We start from the raw sequence: 15,605 nt of genomic DNA, 5'->3' as shown, positions 1-15,605 counted from the left end.
CTTTTCTGTTTTTTGCCTTGCTGCCAGCTGACCCCTGACTGTTTTACTAAGACACAGCTGTGGTGCCAGGAGAAACTGCCATTCCTACTGCATTGTTGTGCCTGCTGCTTGCTGGGTTGAAGTCGGGATTGCCACTTTCCAAGTCAGGATCAGATGAGCAGGCTTGCTGCCTGCTTGGGCCCCCAGTGTTCTCCAAGGATGAGTGGGTTTGCCCTCTGCTTTAAGGATCTTGTAACCTGCTTTCTCTACATCTCTGCAAAGGCCTGTTCTGCATGAGCCAGTGCTATGCTCTCCAGATACCAAGAGCACTGGGGGTATGATGGACAGCACGGCCTGATTGCCAGCCAGGACCCTTGCTCCATGGTGAGTGCAAAGAGCTGATTTTGGGAAGGCTCTGCCTTCAGTGTAGCCTTTGTGGGTAGCATCATCAAGGACTTCCATTCTCAAGCGGTTGTGGCAGAGTCCTAGCTGGCAGGACCTCACCTCGCCACATTTCTATGCCCAGCCTGGAGGAGACAGCCAAGCGCGCTTCCAGGGTTCAGCCTGTGCTGCCGTCGGCCCTCTGACCTAGTCCCAACACCAAAAGGGAGGTCAGGAGCTTGCCTGCCAGTGCTACTCCAGACCGCCACCTCATAGCACGATAGCCTGACCAGGTGGGGCCCTAAGCAATGCCCTCTAACATTGCCAGGCGCGGTTTCACCACACAATCACAGAGAGTTGTTGTGGTTGCCTCAATGCTGGGAAACCCCATGAGGCCACCCAGCCATGGTCTGCCTCAAGTGCCTCCCATGTTGGCACATACCTCAGGCACATGGGTGGCATTACAGGGGAAGTACTCGACTGAGGCTTCCCCCTCCCGGAAGGACATGTCACACACCAGATAGTGATTTTATCGTATTTGCACTGCGGGCGCATGAGTGCTTCTGCGTCCTCCACCCTCACAAAAAGAACCCCCAGTACCACATAACTCATAATAAGGGAACAGGCGTCTCGGTGCCTCATGCTTCCATTGATGATTTGTGTGCTTTGTTACACCAGCCCAGGCACCTGTGTGGACTAATTATTGTATCACGTCTTCTATGAGCACAGGTGCGCTGTGACTTACTGAGATTTATGTACCTGATGTGCCTTGCCCAGTATCTGTTGCCTGACATGCCTGGCTGATTACATGTTACATACTGTTGCTAATGCCTGTCCAGTCAGAATAATAGGTATTATTAGTTCCCTGTTGGAATAACATGCATAATGTTGATGAGTTTTGGTGAACAATATGTTTTAGGCTATAACCTAACAATTGTGTTTTCATGCCTTGATGTTGTGATGTATGGCGTTCAGATTCTTGCATTGCACTGTTGCAGGATTTGCCTAGTACTCACACTATTTATGGATAATGACATTTCGGCCTGTGTTATATACAATATACACTACATATATTTTCATACATCCTGTGTGGAGTCTCTTTTGTGGTGTATTTATTGTGTCACTGGTGTGAGCGTGTTACACATACGCTTTACACATGGCCTCTGGGGATAAGCCTGACTGCTATGTGCCAAGCTAATGGGAGTGAGCACAGGTTATCTTTGGTGTGTAACTTACTTGCCCTGACTGGAGTGGTAGGTCCTGCCTGGCTGAGATACATAGCCTAGCCAAACAGAAACCCCATTTCTAACAGCTTCCAAAATAGACCACATGGAAGATCTATTATTATTATTATTAGTATTATTATTATTATTTATAGGTAAAATACTACCTATTGTAAATCACCACTTCCAGACTTGGAAGGAAGATTGGCATCAGACAATACCCGACTATTTGTCCATTTACAAAAGGAGCTGAATCACTTCATTCTGGATCAATGGCCGTGGCTCTAAACAATGAAAAGGCTTTTGATAAGGTCTCATGGGCCTTCCTCAGAACAGTGATGCACAAATAGAACATAGGCTCAGATTTATAAATATGACCTTTGCAATACATGCAAACCCAACGTCTCTTACTAGAATTACTGGTTTCCTCTCTGAGATAAATCAACCTTTCCTATATCCCTCTCTCCCCATTACTCTCCTTATTAACAATCAAGCCTTTGGTTATAGACATCTGGTCCAATCCCTCCATCCAAGGAATCCTTCGGACCAGGAACCCAGAAGGTAGATGAATACGCTGATTGCGAGTTGATATTTTCACTAGTAGCAGGATCCGCAATACCAGAAATATTCTACATGATCAAATCATATGCACGTGCTCAAGGTTGCTCCTTGAATGTTGAGAAAACGGAAGTCTTCCCCTTATTCCCCCTGCCTGCCTCACACAGTGGAGAATACAGATTTAAAATGGCAAAACAAGACCATCGTCCAATTTAACACCCCCCTAATGAACTCAAGAAAAAATTCTGAGAAAATCCTACTCACAAAAATCCAAACTTGGGTTGGCACTCAAATGTATTAGGCAAAGGGGCAGATTAGAAGGTATTAAAGTGATATTTTTCCTGCAGGGTATTTTTGTCATATGTTTTGCCTTATTACTATTGCAGACCTCTACAAAACAAATTGACAAAACTATGTCTAAATTCACATGGCTAAACAGAAATCCAGAATTCACTTACAGAAAATCAGGATTAATAAAATATGAGCAGTGCTAGCCTTCCAAACCTTCTCAAATTCCAAATATCATTCTTAGTGAGAGGAGCCTCTGACTCGCTATGAGAAGATCCCATGATCCCCGCTCCTCTATGGGTCCAGATAGAAAAGGACGTGTTTGAACCTTCAACTCCAACTGCATCGCTTACCATGAAACATTTAAAGGTCAATCACTCCTCCGACATACTGGAGCACGTCACGTGGGCACTCAAATACCTAGACTGAGGATCCCGAACAAACTACAAGGTCCAACCCTTGCTTCCCTTTGGGGCAACCTGCTAATCAGATTAGAAGGGGAAACTATTTATTGGAAAGACTGGCTAGAAAAAGGAATCATATATCAAGGATGGAGGCTCCTCGGACAATCCAATGTCCTTCACAACGATTCAACAAACACATAGGCCCTCATTACAACTTTGACGGGCGGCGGAGGCCGCCCGCCAAAGTTGCGCCGCAGGAATACCGCACCGCGGTCTGAAGACCGCGGCCGGCATTCTGAGTTTCCCGCTGGGCAGGCGGGCGGCCGCCTTAAGGCCGCCCGCCAGCCCAGCGGGAAACAACCTTCCCACGAGGACGCCGGCTCGGAATCGAGCCGGCGGAGTGGGAAGGTGCGACGGGTGCTACTGCACCCGTCGCGTATTTCACTGTCTGCTATGCAGACAGTGAAATACAAGCGGGGCCCTCTTACGGGGGCCCCTGCAGTGCCCATGCCATTGGCATGGACACTGCAGGGGCCCCCAGGGGCCCCGCGACACCCCCTACCGCCATCCTGTTCCTGGCGGGCGAACCGCCAGGAACAGGATGGCGGTAGGGGGTGTCAGAATCCCCAAGGCGGCGCAGCATGCTGCGCCGCCTTGGAGGATTCTGACGGGCAGCGGAAAACCGGCGGGAGACCGCCGGTTTTCCTGCACTGACCGCGGCCAAAGCGCCGCGGTCAGAATGCCCTAAGGGGCACCGCCAGGCTGTCGGCGGTGCTCCCGCCAACCGCGAGCCTGGCGGTCACAGACCGCCAGGCTCGTAATGAGGGCCATAATTCTTCAAACATAGGGTTTATAAATGAATTAACATTAAAGTGGCCTTAAATAAACTCTCCTTATATACATGACCTAATCACTTTGATGAGATGCCTCACTCCACTGGGACAACTGGCCTAGTATACACATATATATATATATATATATATGTTACCTACTGGAAGTCGCCAGTAAGTAGTTATACTTAGGACCATGTTTCCATAGGAAAAGTTTTTTTTTTTATGTACCTATATCTTTGGCACCGTTTGACGAATCTTGATTAAACTTTCCCCAAAAAGTGTTGGGGTGATTCTTGTTGCACATGGAAAGTTTCAGGGTGATCTGTTAAGAGGGGGGGGGGGATTCGAGAAAAAGGGCGCTCAAAAAGGTTGTGTTTCCCATGTTAATTTCAATAGGATTCTTTAGACGCGACTACAGGCCGAACCACTGGGCGGAATTACACCACATTTGGCAGAACGCTGGCGGCCAGGACGCAGATTATGCTTTTGCTTACTTGGTGTGAATCTGTAGCTTCTGAGATATTGAAGGGAAAATTCATTTGTATATTTCTGGCCGCGAATAATTTACAAAATTTGCTACTTTTTCCCACATAGGTGTGCAAAAATAAGCGTTGCAATTGGTGACCGCAACCTGACTACAAGATGAAAATCCAAATTGCAAGTGGCATAAGGGGTCAGGGTGAAGGTACCCTGACCCCAGGGGGGTGATATAGGTGTGTTTTAGGTGCAAATTATGGGTTTAAAATAATTTTGCATCACCATGCACGATATTTGTGAAAAATCGTGAATTTTTTAGAATGATTTGTGAATATGGAAAAAAACACAGACTCATTCATACATTAATTCATTCACTCATACATGCACTCAGAGACTCATGTGTCCACTCACACCCACTCAGACACTCATGCACCCCCTCACACCCACTCAGACTCACACCCACTTCTAGACCCACTCAAACACTCACGCACCCACTCACAGATCCACTGACAGAGACATGCCCTGTGGCCAACCTGCGCTGCTCACAGCCAAAGGACATGCGTGGGGTTGGGTGGTTATAAAGGCTTTGCTGCAAGGCCTGGCTGTTGGCCAGGCCTTGTGACCAACCCCTGCCACACACAGCAGGGGTTGGAATAGCATACAGTAATTAAAATTCCTTTACATTAAAAAACATAGAAATTCACTGAAAAAGCCAAAGGTTACAGGGACATTTTAGTTAGGTTCTGAATTTACTTGTACAAAACCATAGAAATTCAGCAGTTAGAGCTTTTTTAAGTAACTATAACTCGCACCCTAAGATACCTATAATTCGCGCCTTCGATATGCACAGATAATTACTCCACATATTATATCATTGATGAGATCTTGTATGGCATCTTTGATATTATCACTGCAACATTTCCAATCAAATTATTGATAAGAAAACTGTGCATGGCAAGGGCTTAAGTTATTAGTTGCTTTAGGGTGCGAGTCATAGTTACTTAAAAGAACTCTGACTATAACTGCCGATTTTTCTGGTTTGGTACGAGTAAATTCAGAACCTAACAATAACATCCCTGTAACCTTTGTTTTTTTCAGTGAATAAATAGGAACAGCAGTAACAGCTGTGCACAAAAAAGTGGGAAGATTCCTGTAATAGATTAAAACTCCACCCTGCAACAGTGCCACAATGGACTGATATTGAAGCAAATCACAATATCTAGTATTTAAATCCAGGGCAAATTCTGGACTATACATAGGTCTTGTTGGACTCCTGACAAGGTATTGAAATCTAGGGCCAGATTTAAGAGCCCCTAGCGCCCTTCCAACCCCACATTAGCGTAATTTGTTTATGCTAATGTGGCGTTGAATGGCCGAAAACGCTGCACCATATTTACAAATTGGCGCAATACATGCATTGCACCACTTTGTAAACCTTTGCGCTACATTATGCCTGCGCCAGGCATAATGTATGCAACGGGTTTATTCCAGTGGCGGGGGGGCACAAAAATGGTGCAAATAAATCTAAAAGATGTCTTTGCGTCATTTTTTCAGGGATTTGTAACACCTGAACAGAGCAGGCATTAAAAGGAGGCTCCTATTGGTTTCAAAGGGCCTCGGGGTGCTTTGCAGGATTAGTGTCAATTTGTTTTACACTAGTCCTGCAAAGCGCCAAACTAGCGTTAAAGAATGTGGCACTAGTTCACTAACTACCACCATGGTGCGCCGTCTTTTGAATACGGCGGACACATGGTTGCGTTAGGGGGGCGCTAAGGGGTGCAGGAAAAGTGGCGCTATACTAGGTGCAGCACAACTTTTCATAAATCTGCCCCCTCGTCTTTTACAACCAGATACTTGCTGGAATTGCAAATAAATTAAGGGGTCTTAGAAAATATGATTCTCTACTGCTGATTGATAAACTCACTCTGGACAGACATCTGACACATGCTACATAAGATACTCCAAACTGATATACAACTCAACCCAATTATCTGTGCATTAGGACCAAGGATGATCACTCCTCCTTCTCTCATCATAACCAAACTTCTATAACAAAATGCAAAACTTCAAAGTTAACACTTTGCATCACATGTGGTCCAAATGAGACCTATACTTAGAAACACAAAACCACAGTGGATTTAATAACTCTGAAAGCAGCAAACAACAAAGAGACAGTAAACTTACTGCACAGACCCCTGCACCAAAAGAGCCATGAACAGTTTTCTCATCAATAAAATTATTGCAAATGTTGCAGTGATAACATCAATGATGCCAATGAAAATGTCATCAATGATGTAATAAGTGGGGTAATTAGCTGTGCACATCGGGGGCACAAGTTATAGTTACTTGAAGTAACTCTAACAGATGAATTTCTATGGATTTGCCCATGTAAACTCAAAGCCTAACTATCACATCCCTGTTAGCTTTGTTTTTTTCATTGAATTTCTATGTTTTTTCAAACGCAGTATACCTAACTATAACATCACTGCAACCTTTGTGCTTTTTTCACTGAATTTCTATGTCTTCTTTAACGAAGCAGGGGACTCACCGCTGGGCCTGACATGCATCTAACCCCACCCTTCGCACAGCCTTTGGCCATGTGCGTCAGCGGTTAGGGTTAGCTGCAGGGCCTGCGGCCCACCCCCACATCGGCATCCAACCCTGTGCCATGCATGGCCTTTGGCCGTGCTCGGTGGGGTTTGGCCGACACCCAACCGAGCACAGCAGGGGTTGGCTGCAGGGCCTGGCTGCTGGGGCCAGGCCCTGTTGCCAACTCCTCCTAGGCATCCTGGGGGGTTGAAGTATAATTTCTGTGAAATGAGCATTGGTGCCAGAATGCATCCTGACCTGCTTATTTATCCAAGAAGGGGCCACAGTATTGCGCAAAATGTTTACCCAGATAGAGTACTCTCTACTGGCTAATTAGTAAGGGCTGCCTTCTTCAATAAATGTATGGTGCATATTCCACACTACAGCTATGTTAATGACCCCGAGGTAATGTCTCCAGTGACCTTGAGTGTCTGTAATATGAGCGTCTTCATCATGAAATCTGTGCTAACATGAATCCTTGCATAGAGAAAATAGGAAGACTACAAAGGGTTAAATCTCCACCAAGAAAGGGCACATCCTCTTCATTATATGAAGTAAGTGCTTCTTTCTTTGTTTGAGATGTGCTTATATTTCTCTGCATCCCGAACCCCTGAGGGGGCCTTTTGATAAGCTGGCCATCCTGCTGGAAAAAGGCAGGAAGACCGTTGTATACCCCTAACATATATGGGGCAGGGCCACAGGGGTGGACCTTTGAGGTTGTTTTGTGCATTTGCATAATTGTAGTAATGAAAAGGATAAACAATAGACTCTGCTCTCACCTGAAGAGAACCAGAGAAAGGATTCCACTCGTCACAGTCACTACAGAAGAGATTGTGCTCCGACAGAGCAAGGATGCATTCACTGCCATCAATAGTTCAGATCGCTTTTCAAGGTGAAATTGCAGAGAAAACACCCTTGCTTTGGATGAGTTCAAGAAGTTAGGAGGATTTGTCCTTTACGGAACCGGAACTTCAAATGGGGCACCTGCTATGTTTCCATTTGTAAGTGCTTCCCATTGAGGATTCCTTTCAGTGAAGTGTGCACTGGTCTGGAATTGACCAGAGACCATGTGTGGAGCCTCAAGGCCCAGACGGCCTCTGCTGTCTCCCTGCCTCCTACGGGAGCCGGCACTGCTAAGCATGAAGCTCTCTGTGTGTGGGAACAACCCTTTCAGCAGTTTTCCTGCTCCACTTGCTGGGCGTGGAGTTACTGTTTGCAAACTGCTATCTCCCTCGCCATGCACAGTTTTCCCATCTATAACTTTGTTGCAAATGTTGCAGAGATATTATCAATGATGTCCTAGACAAATTCACAACTGATGTAATATGTGGGTTATTAGCAGTACATGGAGAGGACACAAGTTATAGGTACCTTAGGACACGAGTTATAGTTTCTCAAAATAATACAACTATACGTGATACATTTCTATGGTTTTGTGTGTATAATCAGAACCTAATTACAACCTTTGTTTTTTGTGTATTTCTAAGTTTTTTTAAACTTTATCTCCTAACTATAACCTCCTTGTAACCCTGCTGTCAACCTACCGCATACAGCCAACCCCACGCTGCACACAGCCTTTGGCTAGGCCCTGTGGCCACCCCGCATGCAGCCAACCTCATGGTGTAGGTACTGTGAGGGGCTGTAGGGGTGTGTGACTGAATGTGTGTGGTTGCATGAGTGTGTAAGTGGGTGTGTGAGTGTATTAGTGGGTGTGACTGCATGTGTAAGTGGCTGTGTAGGTCTTTAAGTGGTGTGTGAGTGCTTGTGTGAGAGGATGTATGAGTGGTTGTGTGGGTCTCTGGGCGTGCAAGTGGTTTTGTGGCTCAGTGAGTGGGTGTGTGAGTGTCTGTATGGGTGTGTGAATGGGTGTGTGAGTGGTTATGTGGGTATGTGACTGGGTGTCATAATGGTTTTGCGGGTCTGTGATCGGGTGTACTGTTTTTTTAATTGGGCTCTGGATCTGCTGATCCCTCATAGATTCGCACGGGGGCTGTGCTGAGTGCCGCAAAGGCTCAGCGGATCCATGGCTGTCCCAAAATAAAATATGAGGTCCCTCAAAGACGCCTCCATCAGTCCTACGGGGTCTACGTATGACAATTGTTGCCTTTGTACATAGCTGGTTCCTATAGAGACCCACGTAAAGACTCAGACTGGACTAGAGGCCAGTCAGGCAGTGCCAAAAGAGCTGGTCTGACAGGTCAGTATGTGGGCCAGTTTTTGGCTAACGCATTCACAAATGGGAACCACCTTTATTTTGATATCAGGGCATTAGAGGTCGTGCGCCACTAAAACCTCCCTCTCTTTACTATTCTCTTTGTAGTTCACATGCATGGATACGGACCCTTTAAGAAGGCACATGCTCACTCGGGCCATGTGATTGCCAATAGAAGGTTCCTTTGCTCAGACAAACACAGACTGATGTGTCATCACTGGTGTCCGAGTGATCTGGTGGGCTGTACTGCTCCAAGTCACAAGACTCTCCAGGTCGCAAGGCTTTCCTCCTCCTCCCTTGTGGACTTCTTCTACAGGGAAAACCCCACTCCACTTTTACTTATTGGGCCAGAGCATATCTACAGACATCACCAAATGGAGCCTCCTGCCCCATGGCAAACCCACATTGTCAGATAAGGTCCGTAGCAAAGCGCAGGGACCAAGTGATTGGAAAGCGTGCTTTATACAAAAAACATGTTACATTACATCACGTTGCACACTTCCATTGGCTCATTCCCAGACATCTAGAAACATGTTACCTCCATGCCACTGCTCAAGAAACCATCTGCTGACCAAGCCATGCTTTCCAACGACAGACCCGTATCCCTCCTATCACACCTGGCAAAGGCTTTTTAGAAACAAATCAACCAACGTCTCAAACCATCACAGAAACCACCAGCTCCTCTATGCCACAAAGTCCAGTTTTAGGCTCGATCACAGTCCAGAAATAGCACTCATCACCACCACAGATGACATCTGAATGATCCTTGACAGAGGAAACATAGCAGCCCTCATTATCCTGGATCCCTCTGCCGTATCTGGCACGGTCTCACACAGTGCCCTCTCAGGCACCTGTGTGAGATTGCCATCGAAGTACCTGTTCTCCACTGTTTGTACTCCTTCTTAATGGATGCAACATAAGCTGTGATCCTGGCACCTTACTCCGCAGAAGCCCATAAACACGTGTGGAGTGCCTCAAGGCTCATCGCTAAGCCCCACCCTCTTCAACCCATACATGATCCCCCTGGCCAATGCCATCTGTGCACAGGACATCAACATCTTCTCCTACACAGATGACACACAACTCATACTCTACATCTCAGATAACACCCCAAATACAAGAAAGATGTTCACTACCTGCATGACCAAAATGGATGAAAGCCAACAGTCTCACGCTCAACACCACCAAAGCAAAATAGTGGTCGTCGGCAAGAGTACCTCACCATGGGACTACAACTCGTGGCTGGTCAAACCCAGACCCACACCCAGCAGCCACACCAGAGACTTCAGAATAATTATCAACAGCAAACTGGACATGACCACAGCACTATCACTGCATCCTGCTTCCACACCCTGAAGAAGCTGAGGAACATCTTAAATTGGTTACCAAGCAACGCTATAAAAACTAACAGTCACCCTCTAGTCTCCAGCAGGTTAGACTACAGGAACACCCTCTATGCTGGGATTACCAAGCAACTCACTAGAAGACTACAAACCATCCAGGCAGACAGACGCATCCTCAACCTCCTCCACAGAACTTAGATTACACTGCACCTCGTGGAGTTACACTGGCTTCCGATACACGAACGCGCTCATTTCAAACTACTCACACACACATTCAAGGCACTACACAATTTAGGCCCCAACTCTCTGAACAGTTGAATTTTCCTCCACTAACCACCCAGATACCTCAGCTCTGCGGGACTCCTACTTGCGGACATCCCACGCACACACAGACCCAGATCAGGAGGACAGGTGTGCCTACATCGCTCCAAGAGCATGGAGCGGCTTCCTACTCAACATCAGACTCTTGAATTACACAAGAACCGGAAGAACAGGCTTTTCACTAAACAATCTACTATAGGAACGTCTAGGCACACATACCTGCTCAGCATCAGGACACCCTCAAGAGTGATAGTGCACTTTACAAATACACATAACATTTTCAAATACACGTAAAGTCAGGGACACCAAAGTGATGGGGGAAGGACAGAGGACAAAGGAACTAGTTACCTGGCATAGATCTGAACCTCAAACTCTGAAGACGCAGAAGTTGTATCCAAGGTCCAAGTCAAGTTGGAGTAGAAATCCTCACTCACCAGTCTCACCTTCTGTGGAGCGTGTGGTAAACTTAGAGCTGAGGGAAACAGGAATAGTGAGTTTGCTGTTAGATGAATCCATGAGTTTGGAGGGAGTATTCACCAGCTCTACACCATGCAGATAAACATTATGTACGCTTCAACTCTGTGACACTACAGTTGTTAAAACTTTCATTGTGATGTAATCCCATTTACACAGCTTGCTTTTTCCCTCTCACTGATTCTCTTCACTTTTGACTCACTCACTAGCTTTCAGACACTCTCAATTAACCCCACCTTGACCCACTGATTCCTAACCCCTCTTACTGACTCCTTGGCCTGCTCTCTGACTCCCAACCCTTCTGGCTCACTCACTGACTGTCAGCACCAGCCACTGAGTACAAACATTGCTCACTGACAGATAGCTGCACTTGAGTTCCTAACCACACTTGCTGACCTGTGCCCCTACTCACTGACCCTCCCCCACCAACTTACTTGCTCACTGACTCCTAGCCTCACTCACTGAGACCAAGCCCCCACTAGCAGCTACTGAACCTACCAGGACTCCCAGCCCCCTTCCTGCACTTGCAGCCCTAACCTACCAACTCCCTGCCTGCTCTCTGAATTACAGTCTGCTACTCAGCTACCTGCATCACTGACCCACCTCGAAAGTCACCTGCAGCCTACCCACCATCCTTCCAGTCTCTCCTAAATTCTAAACGCCACCCCTACAGACACCTATACACATCTATAGCCTATCCACTGCCATTCCACACTCACCTACAGCCTACCTCCCACTCTCCCAGGCTCACAGCCTTACTTACAGACTCACACTGCACTTCCCGAATCACAGCCTCACTTGAAAGATACATGCAGACACTTGCCGACTCACAGCCTCACTTGAAGCCTACTAGGTGGTCTTACAGACTCACTGATTCTGATGCTCACCTACACCCTACTTTCCTCCCTTACACACTCACCTACAACATACCTGAAACCCTTTAGACTCTGAGGCTCACCTACGGCCTACCCACTGCACTTCCAGACTCCCAGGCTCATCCACAGCTTACCTTCCTTCCTTCCTTCCAGACTCCCAGGCTCACCCACAGCTTACCTCCCTCCTGTCCAAACTCCTAGACTAATCCACAGCTTACCTCCATCCCTTCTAGACTCACAGGTTCACCCATAGCTTATCTTCCTCCCTTCCAGACTCCCATGCTCATCCGCAGCTTACCTTCCTCCCTTCCAGACTCCCAGGCTCACCCACAGCTTACCTACCTCCCTTCAAGACTCCCAGGCTCACCTACAGCTTACCTTCCTGCCATCAAGACTTCCAGACTCACCCGCAGCTTATCTTCCTCCATTGCAGACTCCTAGACTCACCCACAGCTTATCTTCCTCCATTCCAGACTCCCAGGCTCACCCACAGCTTATCTTCCTCCCTTCCAGACTCCCAGGCTCACCCACAGCTTACCGTCCTCCCTTCCAGACTCCCAGGCTCACCCACAATTTACCTTCTTCCCTTCCAGACTCCCAGGCTCACCCACAGCTTACCTTCCTCCCTTCCAGACTCCCAGGCTCACTCACAGTTTACCTTCCTCCCTTCCAGACTCCCAGGCTCACCCACAGTTTACCTTCCTCCCTTCCAGACTCCCAGGCTCACCCACAGTTTACCTTCCTCCCTTCCAGACTCCCAGGCTCACCCACAGTTTACCTTCCTCCCTTCCAGACTCCCAGGCTCACCCACAGCTTACCTTCCTCCCTTCCAGACTCCTAGACTCACCCACAGCTTATCTTCCTCCATTCCAGACTCCCAGGTTCATCCACAGCTTATCTTCCTCCCGTCCAGACTCCCAGGCTCACCCACAGCTTACCTTCCTCCCTTCCAGACTCCCAGGCTCATTCACAGCTTATCTTCCTCCCTTCCAGACTCCCAGGCTCACCCACAGCTTACCTCCCTCCTCTCCAGACTCCCAGGCTCACCCACAGCTTATCTTTCTCCTTTCCAGACTCCCAGCCTCACCCACAGCTTACCTTCCTCCCTTCAAGACTCCCAGGCTCACTCACAGCTTACCTTTTTCCCTTCCAGACTCCAAGGCTCACTCACAGCTTATTTTCCTCCCTTCCAGACTCCCAGGCTCACCCACAGCTTACCTTCCTCCCCTCCAGACTCCTAGGCTCACTCACAACTGACCTTCCTCCCTTCCAGATTCCCAAGCTCATCTACAGCTTACCTTCCTCCCGTCCAGACTCCCAAGCTCACTCACAGCTGACCTTCCTCCCTTCCAGGCTCACCCACAGCTTATCTTCCTCCCTTCCAGACTCTCAGGCTCACCCACACCTTACCTTCCTCCCTTCCAGACTCCCAGGCTCACCCACAGCTTACCTTCCTCCCTTCAAGACTCCCAGGCTCACCCACAGCTTACCTTCCTCCCGTCCAGACTCCCATGTTCACCCACAGCTGACCCTCCTCCCTTCCAGACTCCCAGGCTCACCCACAGCTTACCTTCCTCCCTTTAAGACTCCCAGGCTCACCCACGGCTTACCTTCCTCCCTTCAAGACTCCCAGGCTCACCCACAGCTTACCTTCCTCCCGTCCAGACTCCCAGGCTCACCCACAGCAGACCTTCCTCCCTTCCAGACTCCTAGGCTCATCCACAGCTTACCCGCCACTCTATTATTCTCCTACACTCAACTACATCCTCCTGCCACTTTTCCAGACTTCCGGATTTATTTGTATCCTGCCCGACGTCTTCTGAATCACATTCTAACTCATATTCTACAAGCTGCCTTGACAGGTTCCCAGATCCCACAACTTACCCACTCCCCTCCCAAACTCCCAGGTGTACTTACAGACTACCTGGCACCTCTTTGAGACTCACAGATTTACTTGCTGCCTACTTGCTGCACCCCAAGGCTCCGAGACTCATCTCCTCTCTGTATGTTACTCTTCCAGATGTGCAAAGTCACCTGCCACTGACCTGCAATCATTTGAGACTGCAAGACTCGCCCACAGCTTATCCACTGCCCCTCTAGCCTCCCAGACTCACCTGAACCCTACCTGCTGCCTCTCAGACTCCGAGAATAACCTACAGCATACCCACTGCCTCTCAGACTCCCAGACTCACCTGCAGCATACCCACTGCCTGTCAGACTCCCAGACTCACCTGCAGCATACCCACTGCCTCTCAGACTCCCAGACTCACCTGCAGCATACCCACTGCCTCTCAGACTCTCAGACTCGCCTGCAGCATACCCACTGCCTCTCAGACTCCCAGACTCGCCTGCAGCATACCCACTGCCTCTCAGACTCCCAGACTCCCAGACTCACCAGCAGCACCTACCTGCTGCCTCTCAGACTCCCAGACTCACCTGCAGCATACCCACTGCCTCTCAGACTCCCAGACTCACCTGCAGCATACCCACTGCCTCTCAGACTCCCAGACTAACCTGCAGCATACCCACTGCCTCCCAGACTACCAGACTCGCCTGCAGCATACCCACTGCCTCTCAGACTCCCAAACTCCCAGACTCACCAGCAGCATACCCACTGCCTCTCAGACTCACCTGCAGCATACCCGCTGCCTCTCAGACGCCCAGACTCACCTGCAGCATACCCATTGCCTCGCAGACTCCCAGACTCACCTGCAGCATACCTGCTGCCTCACAGACTTCCAGACTCACCTGCAGCATACCTGCTGCCTCTCAGACTCCCAGACTCATCTGCAGCATACATGCTGCCTCACAGACTCCCAGACTCACCTGCAGCCTACCCGTTGCACCTCTAGACTCCCAGACTCACCTGAACCCTACCTGCTGCCCCTCTATCATCCCAGACTCACCTGAACCCTACCTGCTGCCTCTCAGACTCCCAGACTCACCTGCAACATACCCACTGCCTCTCAGGCTCCCAGACTCACCTGCAGCATACCCATGCCTCTCAGACTCCCAGGCTCACCTGCAGCATACCCACTGCCTCTCAGACTCCCAGACTCACCTGCAGCATACCTGCTGCCTCACAGACTTCCAGACTCACCTGCAGCATACCTGCTGCCTCACACACTTCCAGACTCATCTGCAGCATACCCACTGCCTCTAAGACTCCCAGACTCACCTGCAGCATACCTGCTGCCCCTCTAGCCTCCCAGACTCACCTGAACCCTAGCTGCTGCCTCTCAGGCTCCCAGACTCACCTGCAGCATACCCAATGCCTCTCAGACTCTCAGATTCACCTACAGCAGACCTGCTGCCTCACAGACTTCCAGACTCACCTGCAGCATACCCACTGCCTCTCAGACTCCCAGTCTCAACTGCAGCATACCCACTGCCTCTCAGGCTCACAGACTCACCCCTAGCATACCTGCTGCCTCACAGACTTCCAGACTCACCTCTAGCATACCTGCTGCCTCACAGACTTCCAGATTCACCTGCAGCATATCTGCTGCCTCTCAGACTCCCAGACTCACCTGCAGCATACCTGCTGCCTCACAGACTCCCAGACTCACCTGCAGCCTACCAGTTGCACCTCTAGACTCCCAGACTCACCTGAACCCTACCTGCTGTCCCTCTAGCCTCCCAGACTCA

At 48.9% G+C, this 15,605-nt stretch overlaps 1 protein-coding gene across 2 annotated transcripts in view; it reads right to left on the bottom strand.

Moving 5' to 3' along the window:
* The window catches only part of LOC138262275 (uncharacterized), a 299,128-nt gene that overhangs the window by 146,658 nt on the left and 136,865 nt on the right, over window positions 1–15,605 (bottom strand). For both annotated transcript variants that reach the window (XM_069212160.1, XM_069212161.1), the window contains exon 3: window positions 10,957–11,080. In XM_069212160.1, coding sequence (XP_069068261.1) covers window positions 10,957–11,080 — 124 coding nt within the window. The remainder of the gene's footprint in view (window positions 1–10,956; window positions 11,081–15,605) is intronic.

The sequence above is a fragment of the Pleurodeles waltl genome, chromosome 10, assembly GCF_031143425.1.
Source record: "Pleurodeles waltl isolate 20211129_DDA chromosome 10, aPleWal1.hap1.20221129, whole genome shotgun sequence".
NCBI lineage: Eukaryota > Metazoa > Chordata > Amphibia > Caudata > Salamandridae > Pleurodeles > Pleurodeles waltl.
The sequence above is the reverse complement of the archived record's forward strand: the minus strand, read 5'-3'. Positions and strand labels throughout refer to the sequence as shown.